The sequence below is a fragment of the Varanus komodoensis genome, unplaced genomic scaffold (assembly GCF_004798865.1).
Source record: "Varanus komodoensis strain SLA01 unplaced genomic scaffold, ASM479886v1 scaffold8, whole genome shotgun sequence".
NCBI classification, from domain to species: domain Eukaryota; kingdom Metazoa; phylum Chordata; class Lepidosauria; order Squamata; family Varanidae; genus Varanus; species Varanus komodoensis.
In genome coordinates, this window is record NW_025336481.1 from 7699436 (window position 1) to 7719760 (window position 20325).

At 44.5% G+C, this 20325-nt stretch overlaps 1 protein-coding gene across 4 annotated transcripts in view; it reads left to right on the forward strand.

Annotated features, from left to right (window-relative positions):
• Positions 1-20325, forward strand: part of LAMA5 (laminin subunit alpha 5) — a 194416-nt gene that overhangs the window by 158299 nt on the left and 15792 nt on the right. For all 4 annotated transcript variants that reach the window (XM_044455407.1, XM_044455409.1, XM_044455408.1 and 1 more), the window contains 18 exons: positions 1121-1272; positions 1376-1486; positions 2632-2743; positions 4211-4381; positions 5516-5712; positions 7664-7780; positions 8570-8724; positions 9455-9596; positions 10313-10415; positions 11175-11288; positions 11829-12008; positions 12963-13105; positions 13536-13721; positions 14018-14154; positions 14340-14493; positions 14791-14924; positions 16257-16419; positions 18700-18831. In XM_044455407.1, the coding sequence (XP_044311342.1) occupies positions 1121-1272; positions 1376-1486; positions 2632-2743; positions 4211-4381; positions 5516-5712; positions 7664-7780; positions 8570-8724; positions 9455-9596; positions 10313-10415; positions 11175-11288; positions 11829-12008; positions 12963-13105; positions 13536-13721; positions 14018-14154; positions 14340-14493; positions 14791-14924; positions 16257-16419; positions 18700-18831 (2603 nt within the window). The remainder of the gene's footprint in view (positions 1-1120; positions 1273-1375; positions 1487-2631; positions 2744-4210; positions 4382-5515; positions 5713-7663; positions 7781-8569; positions 8725-9454; positions 9597-10312; positions 10416-11174; positions 11289-11828; positions 12009-12962; positions 13106-13535; positions 13722-14017; positions 14155-14339; positions 14494-14790; positions 14925-16256; positions 16420-18699; positions 18832-20325) is intronic.

Here is a 20325-nt window from a genome sequence, read left to right on the forward strand (position 1 = left end):
GTTGCTGGGAAACCTTGCATATACCTTGTGTATTTGGTGCTATTTAACTGATATATTGGTTACACTGGCTACCAGTTTTGCTCCAGGCCCACTTTAAGGCACTTGTGTTAACATATAAAACCTTAAATAGCTTGGAACAGGATACCTGAAGGACCGCCTGCTCCCATATGTACCTGCCCAGTCCCTAAGAAGGCGAGGAGGCCCTTCTGAGAGCCATCCTCCAAGAAGATAAAGAGGGTGGCAAATAGAAGAGGGGATTTCTCAAAGGTTGTGCCCCATGGAATGGCCTTCTAAAGCAATTTGCCTGATACCATCTTTACAATCTTTTCAGCACCAGGTGAAAACAGTCCTCTTGTCCAGATATTTTAACAATTGATTTTATATTGTTAAATTTTATGCTGTTATTTATACTACTTTCAGTTTTAATATATTTTACCTTACTGATATTTGACCCTTCAGCTGCACATTGTCTGTTTTCTTGTGTGTTAACATGAAATGTTGTTTTTATGTGAAATGTTGCAATCCACTTAAACTGTCTTTTGGACTAGGTGTAGTGGAAAATAAGTAGAAATGATGATGATGATGTGGTGGTTATCTGGACCAAAGCATAGGACTACCAAAGAAAACTCCAAGAGGGATTGCAGCAAGCTGCCTCGAAGCAAATAGTTATGTAGGACCCATGCAAGTGGCCCAAGCTGCAGTATCTGAACATTGCACTGTATGTAGCCATATGAAGGCCTGGAGGAGTGTTGTCCATGGGTTGTGATGGGTCAGGTACAACTTTGCAAGTAAACACACAGTCACATGAAGTGCCAAAAGAGCCAGTTCAAAACTGACATATACTTTGCAAATCAATAAAGAGACGTCCGTTTAAGAACATCTGATGCACTGTAAACTCAGCTGCATGCTGTGACTGCCCATAATTACAGGTCAGCCCAGACCACGCACCGCTGTCATCCATATTCTCATCCTCGTGACCCCGATGCTGTTGTCTTGATTTTATTATCCTCCCTGGCATTTGGGTCTGCCATGGGCATTCACTTACAGCTCAGATAATTCTGTGACTTTTTTGTGGATGTTATCTAAGAGGTGCGCACTTGCTGTTCTCTCTCACTCACAGCTTGTGACAGTTGCGTGTTGCTCCTGCTGGAAGATCTCCAGAAGATTGGAAGCGCCTTCCCTGCCCTCAGGCACCAGTTGACAAGCCTCAATGCCACCTCCATAGCCTGGGCCCGTCTCCATAGCATCAACGGCTCCATGCAGGCCATCGCAGTATGTGGAGTTATCCAACTATTCTAGTGGTGTTTGGAGGGTTTTTTGTTTTTCTGTAGGATTTTATGGTTCCAGCTTTATTGTTCATTTTCTCCTCTTACAGGACCAGCTGCATGAGTATCAACGATCCACGAACAGGGCCAGGCAACAGGCGGATGAGCTGGAAGAGGAGAACACAGACTTTGTTCAGGATTTAAATGCACTTCAACACAAAGTACAGTGGTTGTACTCTCTCTTCCCTAACTGCATAAGCACCAGCAATGTGCTAAGTGGACTTCTGAACTCAAGTTAAATGTTTTTTGTTCAGAAGAGTTTGACTCACTTCAATGATCCTTCCTTCCTTCCTTCCTTCCTTCCTTCGGTTATCCTAGTAGGCTGCTTTTTGAGTGTTGTACTATGTGCACAAAGGGCAGAACAATATTTACTTGGGAGTAAGTGCCCAAACCTCTAAATAAAATGAGAAGCTCATTTCACAGTAAGGTAAAGGTTTCCCTATGACATTAAGCCCAGTCGTGTCTGAGTCTAGGGGGCAGTGCTTATCTCTGTTTCTTAGCCGAGGGAGCCCACATTTGTCCACAGTTTCCATGGTCATGTGGCTGGCATTACTAAACACGGAAGGGCACAGAATTTGCTTGCATTTGCACGCTTTCAAACTGCTGGGTTGGCAGAAGCTGGGAAAAAGCAACGGAAGTTTACCCCGTCATGCAGATTGGAATTACTGACCTTTGGATCGACAAGCCCAGTGGCTCAGCAGTATAGCCCACTGCACCACCCATGGCCTTTACTTTTCAGAGTTGGAAGGCCCTAATTTAGAGAATCCCTAATATGGAGCCTTTAGTGTGTCTCCTAGTGATGTAGTACGGACTGTATCAGTTGGCCATAAGATTGGTCACAACTAAGGCAGCCTATGCAGGGATATCTTTAAGTCCATATTTGACAAGACATGGTAATTTCAGGAATTGGAAATTTCAGGAATTGTCAGATAACTGTAAATTGGGCTGGAAACTTCACACATCTTTGGTATCAGAGACAGAGATCCTTAAATACTTTCTTTACCTTTTCATTTGCAAAGAGTCAAAGATGTCAGAGTTAGCCCTTTGCTTCAAAATCTGTGGGTTGTATCCAGTGGCATCCTTCTGCCAGCTGAGGATGCGATACGTGGGCATCCACAGGCAGTCCCCAGTCCAGGTACCACCAAGGTTCTTTAGCTTTGGAAATGGAACGACATAAAGACTGTTATTCAGCCCAGAAGAACTCAGTACAACTGTACGTGATTTGAAGAGAAGCATTTTCAGCACAAGATCCCAAACCTGCAGCGTCTTAGGTCCGTGTCTAAGCCAGCCATTTTTGTGTTTTCAGGCAACCATGACCCAGAGAAAAGAAAAGCAATTAACAGTCAGCACAGAAGAGAGCTACCAGCAAGCAAAGAGCCTTGTTCTTGATATCAGTAAAATTCGGAACAAAATTGATGGTGAGGCAGCATCGTGTTCAAAATCTTCCTGCTTTGAAAAGATACCATGTGGGGAAACCTCTAGTCTGACACCATCTGTGAGGCCCCAAAACAAGCTGAGTTAACAACCAGGTTCCCTGTCAATATTGTAAGCGATTTTAGTACTCCTTAAATGTTGTCCTTGCTGTTTGTGAGGCACTATCCGTGCAGCTAGGATAACATAGGGAGAAGGATGGTAGGAGTGATGTGTGGGTCCTGCTAGGGGACCAGCAGGGATGCAGATTCCGTGGGAAGGGCTCACAGGCTGCACACGCATGTGTTGGGCCGTGTAAATGCTGCAGGAGCCACTCATGAGGAGCCCACCCCGGTAGCCAGGGTGCTATCCCGAGATCTATACCAAGGTGTGGGAACATGTTTTGTGTAGAGCTGAACCTGATACACAAAAAGCTGTATGCAGCTTATAGGAATGCTACAACTGACAAGTAATAACTATATTATTATTTCTTTTAGTATGTAAGGGTCATTAGCCTTTCAGCTTCCCAATAAGCAGATCATGTCAAATGCATTTTTCCAATGAAAACCTTCTTTAAAATTCTTTTTGTCATGGTTAGGAGACTAGGAGGCATTGGCCACAGAACAGAATCTCAGAGCGCCAGAGACCCAAGCTACTCAAGGAAGGAGATGTTCAGAATCCAATTTCACTGTCATTCAGATTGCAAATATTGCAATCTGGAAAACACCTACCCAACCCTAGGCCTGCGTGAAGCCATGGCTATTTGGAATTCCTTCTAGAAGTTTGGGCATGTCTAACTTGTGATTTCACACAGATCTAAGCTCTTCCCGCATCATCATTTTTTACGCATGGTAGTGCACTCCTCTGAGTGAAATCATGGCCTTTTCCTTGGAGAGGTCAATGAACAGAATGAACGGGGAAGAGGGCAGAAATACAATTAGACACCCAATACAGAATTTGGCAACTGCAGTGCAATTAAAATTGTTGGATTTTCTTTAGGCAAGCTGCTTGCCATCATCCATGTGGAGATACGTTTGAGTTCATAGCAATTTCCCACAATTTGGATGTGACATAAAGCTTCCCAGGTGGCCCTCAGAACAAATCTCACCCTATCCTACTGAACAGTATTGTAGTAAAGGTCAGATGAATAAACCCATTTTATCCTTTGTAATCCTAAACTCCTTGGAGAAATGGTGGGAAAGAAACGTTCCAAAATAATAAAAAACAAGAGCCCTTTTTATATACTGTTGCATTTATAGCCTGTGGTTTTACCTCTTGCTGGGAATGCAAGGTAGCTAACATGATTCCCCCCAGCCCCATCTTGTCCTTCCAACACCCATGTGTGGTAGGTTAGGTTGAAAGTTGCCCTGTGAGCTTCATTGCAAAGTGGGGACCAGAACACAGAACATGCGAGTCCTAGCCCAACACTCTACCTTTATGCCTGCATGAAAAGGATTGGCTTGTCTTTTGTACAGCACTTACTTACCAGATGGGCACAATTACCACTACAAACGCCAGTGCCACTTCTGCGGAGGAGTTCCGGCAGAAGATGGCTGCAGTGGATGCAATGCTGAGGTCCATGAAGGCTACTGATTTTCGTTTCCAAAGAGCAACAGCTGCTGAGGAGCATGACGAAGCTCAGAAACGTGAGTGCACGGAGTGGGCGTGGGCGTGACGGTCCTGCTGCAACGTGGGGTGCAGCTGTTGGCTGAAGGTGTGACGAGGGGTCCTTAGCATTCTACGCATCGGGCTAAATTGGGATATTGCAAATTGCGACATCCTTCCCAGCTGCTCAGGATAACTTAAAACAACCTTCTCCAACCTAGCACCCCCTCAGATACATTGGACTACAACATTCATCATCCCTTGTCAGCACAACTACTGGGTGAACTGGCTCGAGATGATTGAAATAGTCATCCAACGCATCTGAAGGCACCAGCTTAGGGAAAGCTCATTGGAAGGTGCAGGATATAAAGCTGAAAGGAACCTGAGTGGTCATCTTATTGGTTACAATAGCCTACCACCCCAGGAACACTAGGCTATTTACAAAACCATGCCCCCAGCCCAACGGACTGAATTCTAAGGGTACAATCCTATGCATATTTGGACAGAATCAAGGCCTTCAGCCCAAGGCAGCTGTGTTGACTGAAGCATTTTGGGAGTTGTGGGCCTTTTTGCTTCTTAAATTATTGGAAGAGCCCAAATCCTTGTGCTGAAATAGCATCTGCCAAGCCTAAAGTAGATGCACAGATGTTGACAGAAACTAGGCTTCGTCTGGAGACAGTCTAAATTCCTAGAAGGTATGAATTCCCATGTTGAGAGTTTGTTTTTTCTAGGAAAACTTCCAAGTTCCAAATCTGTGACCAAGTTGAGAAAGAGACAATAAGGATCTTGAAAAAAATGGGAGCTGACAATCCTGGTTGCTTCTGACCATGCTCAGTTTTTGAGACACGGGGTTGTAATTTTTGTATATGTGCGAAGGATCTGAATATTCAAGAAGCAGCATTCACATCTGTTGAGGCTTTAGCCACCCCTCAGCTTAATAATTGGAGGCAGAGAACCCAAGATAGTTTTTAGCCTCCCCACATCATCTTAGGTCATCTTCCTTCATTGAGAGAAACCACAAATAATGATGGGCAGTGTGTTTAAACAGTACGGTCCATGAAGAACAATGTCTCCCCTCTCCCTAGCATAACAGCATAACGCTTGGTGAGACTGTACATGCAGGCACAAAGCCATCTGTTTCAGTCAGTAGCTGTTTTGATCTCTTGTCCTGTCAGTGCTGGATCGTGTGAAGGTTGAGCTTCTCAGCAAGCTGGAATCCAACCAAGAACTGGTGGATCACATCAACAGCCAGTTGGATCGATACAGCTCGGAGCTGATGGACCTGCGAGATGCCCTGAATGAAGCCGTGAATAAAACGCGCCAGACGGAGGACCTCAACAGCCTAAATCGTAATCACCTGGAGGAAACCCAGGTAGATGGAAGGGGGCCACATTGCTGAATGAGCTTCTGTGCCTGAGGAATTTCATGTTGATTGTGGAAGAATTGTGCCTTCGGCGCACTGCATCCAAGACATGTTGCCACTGTCTGCTTAGATTGCCCCTAGCACATCCATGGTGTGTGTGTGTTTACCAGTCTCGAGACAAATCTGCCCACTCAGGTAGAGACTTCCAATAGATTTTGCAGCTTCAAAGCCAGTTGGGCTGGAAACTGCATTTGCAGCCTGAGGCCTTCTTGAGACCTGGAGGAATCGGCTGCTGTGCAACAACCATTTGTTCCACTGTAATTTCTGGGGTTTCTTTATTTCCCTCCCCCACTCTGGTCTCTCCTCTCTTAATGAGGAGTTAGCATCAATCCTACAGCCACAAGTTTACCCCAGACAAATATGCATATTTCTTCCCATTTCTCTCTAAAATGACTAAGAGCACAAAGCTGTGCAGATGTAGACATAAAAAGGCCAACAATTCCCTGTTGCTCGGAGTCATATGCTGTTTTTTCCTGTCTAAGCATGTGTAGCATTGTGGCTTAACTTTTTTTCTCCTTTGCTGCTCCCCACCCCATATTGGAAGAAAAACTTGCAAAATGGAATTTGCTCATCTCTATTTAACTTGCTTAAATAGATAAGCCAGTCTTCAGTTCTGATCTGGTATGCCATCCTTGCAAAAAATCATGTTTTTTAAGTAACTTTGGGCACAGTCTTACACCCCCCCCGCCCCCGTCCTCAGTGCTTGTACACCTCTGAACTTGCACATCTCCTTTGCCCTGAATTAGGTGTAGTGGCAACTGTTGCTATTTAAATGAAGTGCCAAAAATGGGGAGGGAAGGGCACTGATAGGAATCAGTCTAAGATCTTGGCCTCAGCTTCCTCCTCTTGCCATTCCTTGTCATGCCTGTATTTCTATGCTCAGGCAAGTTGGCAACCTTGGGAGAAGAAGCCCAACAGTTCTTTTTGTGCTCGCTGTGAATGGGGCAGTGGCTTGGCCTTTGGAATCTCAGCTCTGAGGCCACAGGATCTTGGCTTCCAAAGAATCCTGTGCCCTCCCCCACGTGATTGCTTTGGAAGGCCATAGGATTTTGTCCTGGTTTTGCATAAGCCTGAAGATTCAAAGGCACAGGTTTTGTACAATACAATCCTATCACCATAAACGCTGTTTGGGGCTAAGTTAATGCTTGGAGTGCTGACAAACCCAGAGGGCTACCTTTGCTGGTACTATTGGGGCTAACTTAGGCTTTGTGAGCCAGATGTAGTCACTCATAATCTTAACAAAAACAAAAACCCAAACATAAGCAACATATGCAAAAAAATCCCATATATTCATGTGCATTTAAAAAGTCAGGATTCTAATGTGTTTCTCTTGGTGTTGATTTTTAATATTTTGGGATTAGCCCCAGGACACCTGACCATCCTAGCAGGCCAGGTAATTCAGCTGGTGAGAAGAGGCTTGTCATAACATGGCAAGGGACTACCACTAACCCAAGAGAAAGAAATGAGTTGAAAAACATATAATTATGTTTAGAAATTGCAGGACTCGTGCAGACTGAGATCTGATGGCAATCTCTTCCACCGTTCTAAAGGTGGCCACTTCCAACCCCTTAGGGCACAGGTGGCTTTTTGAGGAAATGGAAAGGACTGCTCATGGCACATGTCATTGCAGTCATGGATGTTCTGTGTGAATTCTTCACGGGGACTGTGGCCTGGCACCATGCAAGGGAACTGATCAGATCGGGTATCATTTCAGTATATGGGCTCAGGCTGAGCAAGTTTTGGGAGCTACGATAGTCCTGCTGGCACAACCAAAGGGGTGACAAGATGTGGACAGGTGTGCATTTATACCGTATGTCGATGGCCCTTGAGGAGTATAAGATGCTGACTTGCTGTGCTGGGCTGCAGTTCCTCACTAGTTTGGGTATCTCATCTGTGACAGCAAAAGAGCAAAGAGCTGCAGAAACAGTACGGCACCATTCAGGAGACCTTGCGCATGGCTGAAGACTCCCTGGCCCAGGTCTCCGACTTCCTGCAGATAATTGAAAGTATCAAGGAGGTAAGTGGTGTGAAGCTCAGGTTTTGAAGAGGGGGAGAAGCAGGAATGATTTGTGCGACTTTCAAGGACCTGTGATTTGGGAAAGTACTGGTGAACATGAACAGATGCACTATTAGTAGTGATTATCATATGAATATTAGGCACAAAAGAGAATTCTGGGTAAAAAAACACAAAGCAGACAGCATCCAGATAGGTCAGCTTTCTGAACAATTTCAGGACAAAAATTGTTCGGAAGTGCCTTTGGGGCAAATCCTAGCCACCTGTTGTTACCTGCCTCTTCATTTTCCTTGGGGTGTGACTAAAACGCACACTACAGGTAGATACAATTCTCCGTGTTTAATGAGCATTCACAGGAGCTCTTACGCTTCCATGGTTCCCATAAGCTGTTCTTTGCAGCTTCCCCAAATAACTTTTCAAGATGGGTGGTGTGTGTGTTTATATAAGTATCCTTCTGTGTGTGTGTGTGTGGGGGGGGCTCTTTGAACGATGTTTAGGTAACTTTTAGAGAAGAGCTTGAAAAGATGTAACGGAGCTATATCATCAGTTCACCCTAAGAAACCATTCGCAAACAGTTCAGAGGATGGGGAAGCACCGAGGAAACAAATATTATTATTTTCTGGTGCCACCCACATATTTAATAGCTGTGGGGGAAGGCATAAGGCGAACTGGCTCATTGCTGTCCCAGGCTTCATGTCACCAGTTTCACTGAGAAGCATCTATAGCCACTGAGAGAAGTCATGGAGAAATAAGGGTAATTAATGCTGAGAAATGCTTGCTATTACATTCTAGGAGTCAGAGAAGTTAGCAGCCCAGCTGGACGGAGCCAGATACACTCTTTCAGAGAAGGCAAAGGAATACTCCCTTGCTAGCACCAAGATTCCCATTGTAGAGAAGGCTGAAAATCATGCAGAGCTTCTGGACAAATTAGCACAGAATCTTTCCAGGTAACTCTGTCCTGTTAGCTTTTCTTTGCTGGTACAACTGAGATTCTCCAGCTGGATGTGAGCAAGGCCTCCTGTAGCACCCAGGAAAAGCAGGGGCCATGTGGCTAACTCTCTGAATATTCCGTTGGTCCCAGGTGTCTTCTCCCCAATCCATCCCTGCTTTTCACCCAGGTCAGAATGAACTCTCATCTCCTTCTGCTCAGAACCTCCACACACTTAGCTCTATGTTTAGGGCTTCTGCTCTGGGATAGGTGTAAGAGTCCTGCCCTATATAATGACTTTTCTTGTTTATTTCTGGACACAATCCAAACTTCACTGTTTTTCTCTGCAAAGGTGAGGGCATGAGCAACCTCCCCCCATAATGCTTGCCCTAACCAGAGAGTTTCCATAGTCACTGGTTCTCTTTATCTCTCCTGCAAGTGGCCACGAAGGAGAAATGAGAGATTTCGGGGCTCCTGCAGCCCTTCCCTGCCCCCAGCCTGCCCAGGCTTCTCCAAATGCTAAGAACAGCAGCCAGGACATTCCATTTTGCTACTTTTAGAAATGGTTTTCTGGTGTGAGTAAACTGAGAGGGTCTTCAGGAAGCTGCCTCTGGTCAGGGCTGTTGAGAGAAGAATGTAAAGCGCAGGAGTTTTGAAATTCCCACCTCCCTCGCCCTGACCTGTCATCAGGACTTGAGGGGGCCTCTTGGCAAACGCTCCTCTATCTCCTCTCTGCCTTGCCCAAGTAGCATCATCCATGGCACAAATCAAGATGGATTTATTCAGCGAGCCGTCAACGCCTCCAATGCCTACAGCAGTATCATTGAAGCCGTCCGGAATGCGGAGCGCGCAGCCAATGAGGCGAACCGTGCAGCGGATGAAGCAGTGATGGTACGCCTGCAGCTGATGTGCCTGCCAGAACCTTGTCAAGGGGTGCGGCACAGTTCCATTCATCTGTCCTGTGCTCAGTCCTTGGCCAAAGTTGTGTCTTGTCACCTCGGGGAGAACTGACTTCCTTATGACATGAATTCGCCCCTGTTTCTCCCAGGGCCTTGCAGATAGTTGGCCTTTTGCAAAAGCGCTAACCTGGCGAATGAAGGGAGGAGGAACCCAGAAAACTGATAGCCTTTTTGTGGGGGGAGTTGGGGAGCCGCAGTGGCTGTTGGCATCCAGTGTGCTCCCGGCTTTATCCTCACCTCGACCATGCGAGCAGGTGGCACTTATGTCTCCTAGTTGCATTTACTCAGTTTAGTGAGTTAATTGAATGTGGGTCATAAGGTCATGCTTATTTATTCAGCAGTAACAAAATTGGCAAGAGCAGTTGAGAAAATGCCACCTGTTCCAGAATAAGAAATCTGTCCATATCGAAAATAGAGGATTGTGAATCACAGAACAGTGGAGAGCATAAGTAGATAATTATGGACTAATATTGGTGAGGAACAACCAAGAGAATTTAGGATCCTTTCATCAATGCACAGGTTCTGGGAAGTTATGTTAGGGTTAAATGGTGGGGAAGTTTTGCTAGCCACCCAGAGAACCTTGGCTATGGGGCAGTGTAAAAATGAAATAAACCACTAAGGTGTGAATGTTGTCCTCTGTGTTGATAGAATGTCATCTCGGAAGGTCTTGGGACAAAGTCAGAAGAGGAGAAGAGGAAAAGCAGCGCCTTAGAAGAAGCTGTAAAGAAGGACCAGAGAAAGCTCAGTAGAGGTAAGAGAGAGAAACTGGCAGCACCTTCCAGGGACCAGCCTAAACCTTGCAAGGGACATTAGAACACACACACACAGTCGTAATACATTGGCCCTGCTGTACGTCTGGGCCTCAGTTTCCACCTTCTTTCCACAAACTATGCTGCATACCAGAAATCTGTGGCTGTGATGAACAGGTGGCGAACTGTTACTCTTGATGGCCTGGTGCCTACTCAAGTGTCCAGAAATGGAAGGACAGAAATCTAACTTGATGCATAAACTGCATTTTTCAGAAACGAGGATAGAAAAGTACTTTAATTCCTTTGTCTTGAATGAGTGTGGAAATGATAACATGTTGGCTGTAGATGTAAAATTCACCACACTTTATAAGAATGAGAATGTATCGCATCTACTCCAGGGCTACCTCAAGCCATTCTTGGGCCAGTGTCTGTGGAGTGAGAGACAAATGGCCATCGCTCTGCCCAGCCTCTTTGAATTGCCTTATTGCAGTGGGCCAAATCCCTGTTTCCAGTTCAGTGAAGCAGAGGTGGCCATTAAATATAGGAACACAACTGGAAAGAAATGCAAGAAAGGGAGTGACAGTGACACATTTTTCAGAAATAACCGCAGGGGCTAAAGAGCCCAATATTGGTAACGCTTCATCCTTTATCCCAGCATTCACAGCACCACATTTTTTCCACAGCGGTAGTGATGCACATTTTATTTCAGATATGCTGATTGATACCTGTGTAACTCTATTCTTCATTTATTTCAATTGAAGAGATCAAGGGAGCCCTGCAGGCTGCCAAGAACAGACTGGCTGGCCTCCAGACAAAGAAGGAGCAACTTCAGAAGCAGCTGCAGTCCGTGAAAAACACACTGGACATGGTCCAAGGTCTGTGCAGGTTGCACTTCCTTCACTAACTCCCCATATAAACGCTCCTGCAGTTTCCAAAATGTGTAGCCTCTGCCAGGGTTAACACTGATTGTTCCAGACATGGCACATGCCTGTCCAGTCCAGCAAGTTGCAGTGCTTCTAATCAAAAGCCATCTTGAAGCTGGCCTTTCACTTCTTTTGTAATGGAAGTGGTGGGAACACCTGGGAGGGCTACAAGTAGAAGATGCTGGTGTTTGGGCCCGCCATAAAATTATGTGAATCAGTTGGGGTGACTGCAGAATAGCAGCCTCATTTGGAAGCATCTGAGCGTGAGAAAGCCCATGTCAGTGTTCAGATTTCACCACCAGACGCCAAGCAGTGCTTCCTTCAAGATGACGCAACCTTGCATGTATCAGGTTAATTGAACCTGGCATGATGTCGTCCCACAAAAGTTTGGCACTCGTGACCGTATTTGATGGAGATTTGTTCCCCCCATGCCACTCTTGCTCATTTGTCCTGCAATTTTTTGTTTGCAACTTGCCGTCTTTCTTTTGCCAGATGGCACAGCAGAGGCAATCCAGAATGCTAAAGATGCTGCCATGAGAGCCAATGAGACAGTGGCCAGGATGGAAGGCAGACTGAGTGACATGAAAAGCAGTCTGGATGAATGGAAGGAGCGATACGGAGACCTCAGAAGCGAAGATTTAAATCAAGCAGTTCGTGATGCTAAAAATACCGGTATGTAATTCTCAGACTCACACATCTATTTTTCTAGGGAAAACGAGACTGGCCCAAAGATCATCCTTTAAGGGAACTGCTGTTTGAAATAAGCCGAACCCGTTCCTATTACTGTTAACATTTTTTAATTTAACATCAAGTATGAATGGTCATTGGATTCCTTTCATGTCTTAACTGATTTTTTTAATACGAATATCCCAGTGGTGGTTCCTCAGTGTCAATTTAATTGAATTGTTTTGTGAGGCAGAATGCTAAATTGAAAACGATAGCAATGCCTCCCCCGCACACCCTTTGCCTTGTAGCCTCTCTTCATAAGCTAGTCAGGGAATTAGTCAGTTGCTCTGTACTATGACTTCTGTTTCTTTGATATCCAGTTCTTTCATATGTCATTTACCACTGTAATAGGCAATCAGTTCATCAGAGCTGTCAATTAATTTTAATTTTGCTGCAGAAAATGAAATCAGCAACTACAGTTGCTTCTGTCATCAGAAATGTGACAGTTCAGTGGAGTTTTCGTTTAAGACAGGCTCTGGACCAGAATTATGCAATCAAGACAATAACATACCTGGAGAAGAATTTTCCAGTATTGTGTGAGGTTGCAACTGCTTGCCTTTAACAGCCGCATCCAAATGCAGCAGGAGGGTGGCTAGAGCTGACTCTGTTATCTTTCAGTTTGAGATTTTAGCAGTCCTAACAGTAGCAAAGGTAGCTTCAGTTTCTGAAGATAATAGGCATTCTTAGCTTTCGGCCCGTGGAGCTGAGAGTGGTAGCCCATGGGGCAATCTATGAATTTGTTTTTGCTGTCGCCTGGGACTACCAAATGGAGGAAGGAAGGACTCAGAAAATTGTCCATTCCTTCTTTGAACACGATATCTGTCATTAGTAGTTTTCCTGCTCTGTAGCTTTTATCTTTGGCTTCTTTTATTTCCCCATGGGTGAATTTCGGCCCTCTAGTATCAAGCCTGGAAAGTACCCTCCCAGAGCTCCTAGGAAAGCTAAGCAATCTGGAGAATAGGAGGAGTCACAACGCAACCGTTTCAGACAATATCCTGCGAGTGCGGCAGCTGATATCATTAGCGCGGAATGCCGTCAGTAAGGTATGGATGCCACCTCTGATAGCTCTTTCTGTCTGTGCTGGTGTGAGATTCAAAAACAAGCGTCTTTGCCCTATTCCGTGGCTGCTGAATGAACCTTTAGGAGCATATATGCCAAAGGCATGGCTTGGAACTTGCTTGTGTTCAGGCTGATGACACAGTAGTTGCATATTTTAAATCTGCAGTACAGAAACGAGAGCAACTCTATTAATGAAGCCAGTGAAGGGACTGGCTTGTGGCAAGCAGCTGTGGCCCTGATTAGCAGGAGACACATGATGCCAGCTGGGAGGGCATTGAAAATGGGCTTCCTGAGAAGCATGTCAGAGGTAGTGACTCCTGCCAGTGCACAAGGTCCTACATCCTTCCCCAAAGACAGGTGGAAAAAAGAGCCAGCGGTGATGTGTCATTTTCTGTTGGTTTTCTTGGCTTCTAGATCAAAGTGCCAGTGAAGTTTAATGGAACTTCAGGTGTGCAAGTCCGGACTCCTAGCAACCTCCAAGATTTGGCAGCCTATACCTCCCTCAAATTCTTTATCCAGAACCCGGAACCCAAACTGAGACAGAAGCGTCAAAGTGGAGATGACTTGGGACGCTTTGTGTTGTATTTCGGATCCAGAGACGTAAGTACATGTGTCAGGAACTGGGGGAAGCTGGGAAAGTCTTACTGGAATGGTAACAAGAGCAGTCTCAGTTTTAGCAAGCTGAGGTCTCTACTGTTAGAAGGATGTGGCATCATAAGAAAAAACAAGGATAAGAACAGGCAAGTTTTGGCATGGATAATATGACTAGCAGCTCGTATATAAGCAAAATTAATGCAATCAACATGCTGTGTTGGTTCAGAGCTTACAATTCCCTAACTGGCGTTACAGACCGTCATCAGTGCCAAGCAGTTTGCCCTTGTTCTGTGCATATCCAGGCCACCGGTGACTACATGGGAATTATTCTGAAAGATCGCAAGGTGCAATGGATCTATAAACTGGGGGATGAGGAACCAGCGTATTTAACAGTCAACGAAGAAATTGGGGACCAGTTTGCTGCAGTCAGCATCAACAGGTATGGCAAGGAGAACCATATTATTTAAAATGTAGTAGGTTGCTTATTAAAGAACAGAATAACTGTTGATATGTAGGACTATCTATTCTGCTGGGCAACTTCCTTAGCAGTGTACCTAAGAAAGGAATGTATTTTTTCCTGCTCTTGACATTGTGTGGTCCATCGTTTCCCTTGCCTCTTCGTAGGATCTTGCAATATGGACACATGTCTGTGACCATGGAGAAGCACACCTTGCATGAAACAAAAGGCGACAGTGTTGCCAAAGGACAGCAGGGACTGTTCAACTTCAAGCCCAGCAACCTGGTCTTGTACGTGGGCGGCTACCCTTCCAGCTTCATGGTGAGATGGCCTGGGAGAGCTCGTCGTGGAGGGCATGGCAGCATCTTCTCGATTTGCAGGATCCGCTCTCAAGCACCCAAAGCCGCAATATCATTTGGGTCAGACAAGCCCGTCCCCTCACCCCTAAACTTTCCTTAAAACTACGGAGGGAAGTTTCGCACAGAGTATTATTTAGCAAGACCCTACGTGATCCATGCTAAAAGCAAAAGCGTTTCTGTTTTAAGCCCCTGATTTAAAAGTGCTCATTGAGGAGTCGCAGTATAGGGCTCCTCGAACCCTGAATCTTTCTGTCAACAGCCTCCTGCACCCCTGCGTTATCCTAACTACCGAGGCTGCATCGAGATGGATTCCCTCAATGAAGAGGTGATGAGCCTGTACAATTTCCAGCGTACCTTCCACCTGGATACGGCTGCTGAGAGGCCTTGCACAAGGTGAGCTGGGCAGTCCAGTGCCCGTTGCTTTTCATTTTGCCCCCGGCTAGTTTAGACATTGGCGAAAAGGGGTTGAGTTTCATAGATGACGGGAATGGTAATGATGCATTTTTATAGTGCCTTCTCGTTACAGATTTTGCCCTTGCTGAGCTTTTGCAAACTATAGTTCTAGTTAACTACCCATAGCGGATCACCAAGAATTGTTAAGTGATTTCTGTTTTAGTTGTGTACTGACAAGAATTAGTAAAGGAAAATTCTTCTTGATTCTTTTTCTGCTTTTCTTAGAAATATGCTTGCATCAAAATAGAACTTGCATAAAATGAAATAAAAGCATATTTGTTGTTGCACGGGCCTGGTAAGAGTCGAATACAAAGCTCCTGAATTCTAAAGCTGCATGTACTGCTATTTGTTTCATGTCAAAATGAGTGTTATTTACTGAAAATTGAGGTTCAAATTCATTGTTATTAAACATTCTCCAGAACATGCAAAAAGGGCTTACTTTTTTGTCTACCCGCAAGGCTAGATAAAATCAATTTTTAATTATATTTCTAAGAGAGTTATGTTTTACCTAAATGGTGTTAATTAAACTGAAATCTGTAGAAGGCTAGCATCTGTAGTCTGTGGAAAGGAGGAAGGGAGACCAAAACCTCAAACTGAGGGGGATCTTTATTCCCCCTTCTCAGCAGCGGAACAGGATTCATCCCACCAGCTTTCCAACCCTCCCAGCTATCTCAGCTTAGCAGATTCCTTCCAGTCAGTTACCCTCCGACCTGTTGTCTGTCTAACTATCTCAGGAAAGAGGGGGCCATCCTCCTAGCTGGGAATGGGTGAAAGCATTTGGCCTTAAGAGTTGAGTAGCTCAGCCCTGACTTTTTAATAAGCCTAGATATGGCCTGGCCTTTACCGCCATCCCCAGAAGAGAGGCCTTGACAAGGGAAAACCCTCTTTTCTCTCTGAGGCAGGAGTCCTTTCCATTTCTCACTGAATTGTATTCCCATTAGGAGTCGTAGCCGTAGTCTGTGTTATTTCCGCCACCAGTCACAAAGAGCTGTTGTACTGTGGCAGCATACAGTGTGATTGTCAGCCTGCAACTTCCTTGTCTTGCATCATTACGGACACCCCCCCCCCCGCCACTCCCCATGGGACACCCCTGCCAAGGAGGTTGGATCAGAAAACGTTGCCGTCTTTCCTTTGAAAAATATTCTGAACATTTTTCCTTTGAAAATATTCTGTCAGTCATGAAGCTGCTCTTTAATACATATAATTTCTGAATTTTTAGAGAGTATATCGGGCTTGTCTGTTGTCATTCTTTTAATTTCTCCTTTCCATTAGGTCTAAATCAACAGGGGATCCCTGGCTGACTGATGGGTCCTACTTTGATGGTACGGGGTATGCAGAAATCTCGTTTGAGAGCCAGATTGGTACTGTCAAGCGCTTTGAACAGGAAATGCGACTGGTGTCCTACAATGGAATCCTCTTTTTCTTGAAGCATAAGGCAAGTTTACCTCTGCATTGGTTCTGCCTGTAATACTCCCATGCTGAGAACGGGGCTTCCCTGCACAACATTTGTTCTTGTTGTAAGTGTTGTTAGAAGTGTGTGAGAGCTTGAGGAAATTGCATGCGCCACAGATTGTTATGGCCACAACCACAGTTTAGATAGGACTTTATGTAGTGTTGTGTTTAATTAATTTGAACTTTACTGGGGGTTAAGTGGAGTTGAAACCCTAAGGAATATAGATTGTACCTGGGCACTGCCTGGGTCTTCTTCTGCTTTTTAAAATTAATTTTACTGTGAAATTTCAACAATGCAAATCCAAGCGAGAAAAATGTAGCTAGGTAAATTTGAAGATATACATTTCGGTGTATACATGTGTCTGTGGGTGAAAATATGGCTAAGAAAGATGCATAAATTTCAGCAAAAACAGAACAAATAGCAAATCATAGGTAGTGTCCGTATGTAATCAATTAAAAGTGTAAGATCTTCATCCATTACATTATAAGAGATGGATGTTTATCAGTCCATTGTTGTATTATTGATCCATCTGCATTGACTGTGCAAAAACTTCTGAGATATGGATAGATAATATAAGAGAACATGTCTATCAATCCATGAATAAAGTGTTCCAGTACAAAGTTTATCTGTATCTTAATTTTGTTCCCAAAAGAGGCAATTATTAGGCATGGCCTAGCCATTAGCTATGTTACACCTCCAACTGACTTAGACAAGCTGCTGTTAAAGAGATAATTGACACAGAGCAGGTCTTTTTGTGGAAAAACGTGTAACCTGACATCGAGAGATGCTTCAGGTATAAATGCTAAAGCAGCAACACGCAGAGACAGTCCGGTTCCTTATTCCATTCTTGCTTATGACCCAGTATATCAAAGTTCTTGACTGATAATATGTATTTATAAACATGGCTGTGGATCAGAATAACTAACCATCCTTAATAAACACTTCCAGTGGCAAAGGTTACTCTGAGGCTGTAAAAGTGAGACCATTAAACTTAGATTCCAGCAAATGTTGCAATTGCCGGTACTGCTATTTGGCTCTAGCTGGTAAGTTGTGTATGGTACACAAACCTGAGCATGAAAACACTCATAATCTACATGCACTAGTTATTCCAAATTTTAAAAAATCAACTTATCTACCACAAAAAGTTTTTCTTACCAATGTTTAAATCTTCAGGCTTTCCCTGTGGAATCAATTTAGCATGAACAAATGGGCCAAAATGCAATCAATATTGCATTTATATGTGCCACACATCTCTAAAAGCTGAAACTGTGGGAGAATCTTATTCATTTTAATGTGATAAGAACCGAATGCCATCCATTTAAAGAGAAAATCCAAACAAGAAGATTCTAAAACTGACCATGATGGAAAAATGTGATCTAATTAGAAAAGACCAAAAATTAGTACAAGGCAAGAAAAAGGATTGATGGTATAAAGCAGGATCCGGGAAGCCAAATCCATCTTCTTTTATTGGAAATTGCATCCTTCTTGTTGATAATCATGACTGAGGAAGAAGCCCAACACAAAGAATTGACTTTTTTAAATTGTTACTTGTAAAGAAATACCAAATGCAGCATAAACCATCAAAGGTAAAATATTAATCAAGAGTGTATTACTCTTACCTTTCCAAATTCCATGCAATCTCCTTAAACAACTTAGTCAAATTGAGCTTCATCATTTGATATAGGTCCCTGGGAATAGCTGTTCCTAAATAATAAATAATTTCTGGGCACTATTCAAATTTCCAGTTAGCGAATACACAATGAGATAAAATATTTGCAGTCACTTGTGACTAGTTAACTGAATAGCCAGATGAGTTACCAGAAGCATTAACCACATTCCAATATAAACAATAAAAAGATCATGAACATAAGGAATAATTTTGCTTTCTAATCTGTTATGCACAAAGTCATGCATTCTATTTTCTGTCTAATGGCCCAAGACAGTAGTTCCAAACAGAAATCAGAGGAGAAAGTGGACATTCTGTCTGATACATCTTCCCAGTGAAAGGAACACCAAAAAAAAGTATCTTAGTCATAACTCTGGTTCTTGGAGATAAATATAAATTTCTAACCAATTATAAAAGTCCTACAGGACAGCCAAAATCACTCAGTCTGTACATTCTCAGTGAATTGCGTTAAATGTCTTTGTGTCATCCTCCAAGGAAACACTAGTTTTTTGCTGCTTGAATAGTAATCGTGGGCAAGGGGAGTCCAGCGTTCAGGATCAACTGCTTGAAGGGATCTCTTCATTTTTCTTCCACAGAATCAGCTCCTGTGCTTGGCGATTCGAGAGGGGAAGTTGGTGCTATACTATGATTTCAGTGAAGGCCTCAAAGTGGCCCCTCCATCCAGGGACCCCGCCTCACTGATCGTCAGCAGCAATACAAATAAAGCGGTAATGGCACACAGGAGTCCTTTGCTGGTCGCTTGGCTGCGAACGGGGGCCATCTCAGCTCTGTGGTGACACCCAGTGGGCTCTGGAATATGTTCCCTCACGCCAGTGGTGGCGAACCTGTGGAACACGTGCCGCAGTGGGCGCGCAGAGCCCACTCTGTTGGCACGCGAGCCAAGTCACCCCGGCATCTCCCCAGCAGCCGAGCATCGGATAACAGCGTACATAGGGGCCACTGCATGCTCAGAGAGTAGTAGCCAGGCGATGACATCACAAGCCGTGACTCATGCGAGCTTTTGCATGGTCAGTCAGTGCACTGCCAAGGAGAGGGAGAGATTTGCTTGGACTGGCTGTGAGTTGTCTTTTTTCTAAACTAAAACCTCAGTTTTCGGGTTTTATTGCAGCGTTGGCACTTTCTGATAAATGAGTGGGTTTTGGGTTGCAGTTTGGACACTCAGTCTCTAAAAGGTTCACCGCCACTGGGTTAGGGTTAGAAAAAGGAGGTGCCCTGGTATGATTTTGATGGCTGGAATGTGTTTAGAATGGGCAGAAATGATGAGCTGTGCAGAAAAACTATTCAAGGAAGGCTTTTTCAAAATCGCCCTCTTTTCAATGGATTTTAGCCCTATATTAGGGTTAGGGGTGTGCACTAAGGTAGGATGAAATTTTTTTTTAGGTTGAAATTTTTTATTTAAATAAAAACATGCTACAAAGGTAGGGTTAGGCCAGTGGTGGCGAACCTATGGCACGGGTGCCACAGTGGGCATGCAGACCCCTCTCTGTCGGCACGCGAGCCAAGTCGCCCCAGCATCACCCCAGCAGCTGAGCATCGGATAACAATGCACACGGGCTCTGCACATGCTCGGAAAGGAGTAGCAGCACCAGGCGATGAAGTCACGAGCTGCGACTCATTAGCCGCCACTCATCTGAGCTTTCACATGGCCAGTCAGTGCACTGCCAAGTGTGTGTGTGTGTGTGTGTGTGTGTGTGTGTGTGTATTTGCTTGGACTAGCTTTGAGGTGTTTTTTTCTAAACTAAAACCTCGGTTTTCAGGTTTTATTGCAGTGTTGGCACTTTGCGATAAATAAGTGGGTTTTGGGTTGCAGTTTGGGCACTCGGCCTCTACAATGTTCGCCATCACTGCCTCATGCTCTTTATGGACTGCAGAGTGTGCCTCTTGGAGTTCCATCCAGTTATTTATTTGCATCATCGCAGAAAAGATACGGCCCATTTCTACTCTGACACTGATGGCAGTGCCTTTATGCAGACTGAGAGAACCTCAAGCCCAAGAGCTAAATCCAGCCCTCTGGGGGTCCCAGTCCCACCCCTGGCCTTGCCCCGTTCCCCCTACCATTGAGCATTTGCTTGTTTCCCAACTTTTGTACAGTTTTTACCCTGCATTGTAGCAGGCTGCAATGCTGTCCTATGGTTTACTTACTGCCAGGAAAAGCCTTAAGTGAAAAGATGCTAACGTTTTGGCTCCACCCAACACTGGGC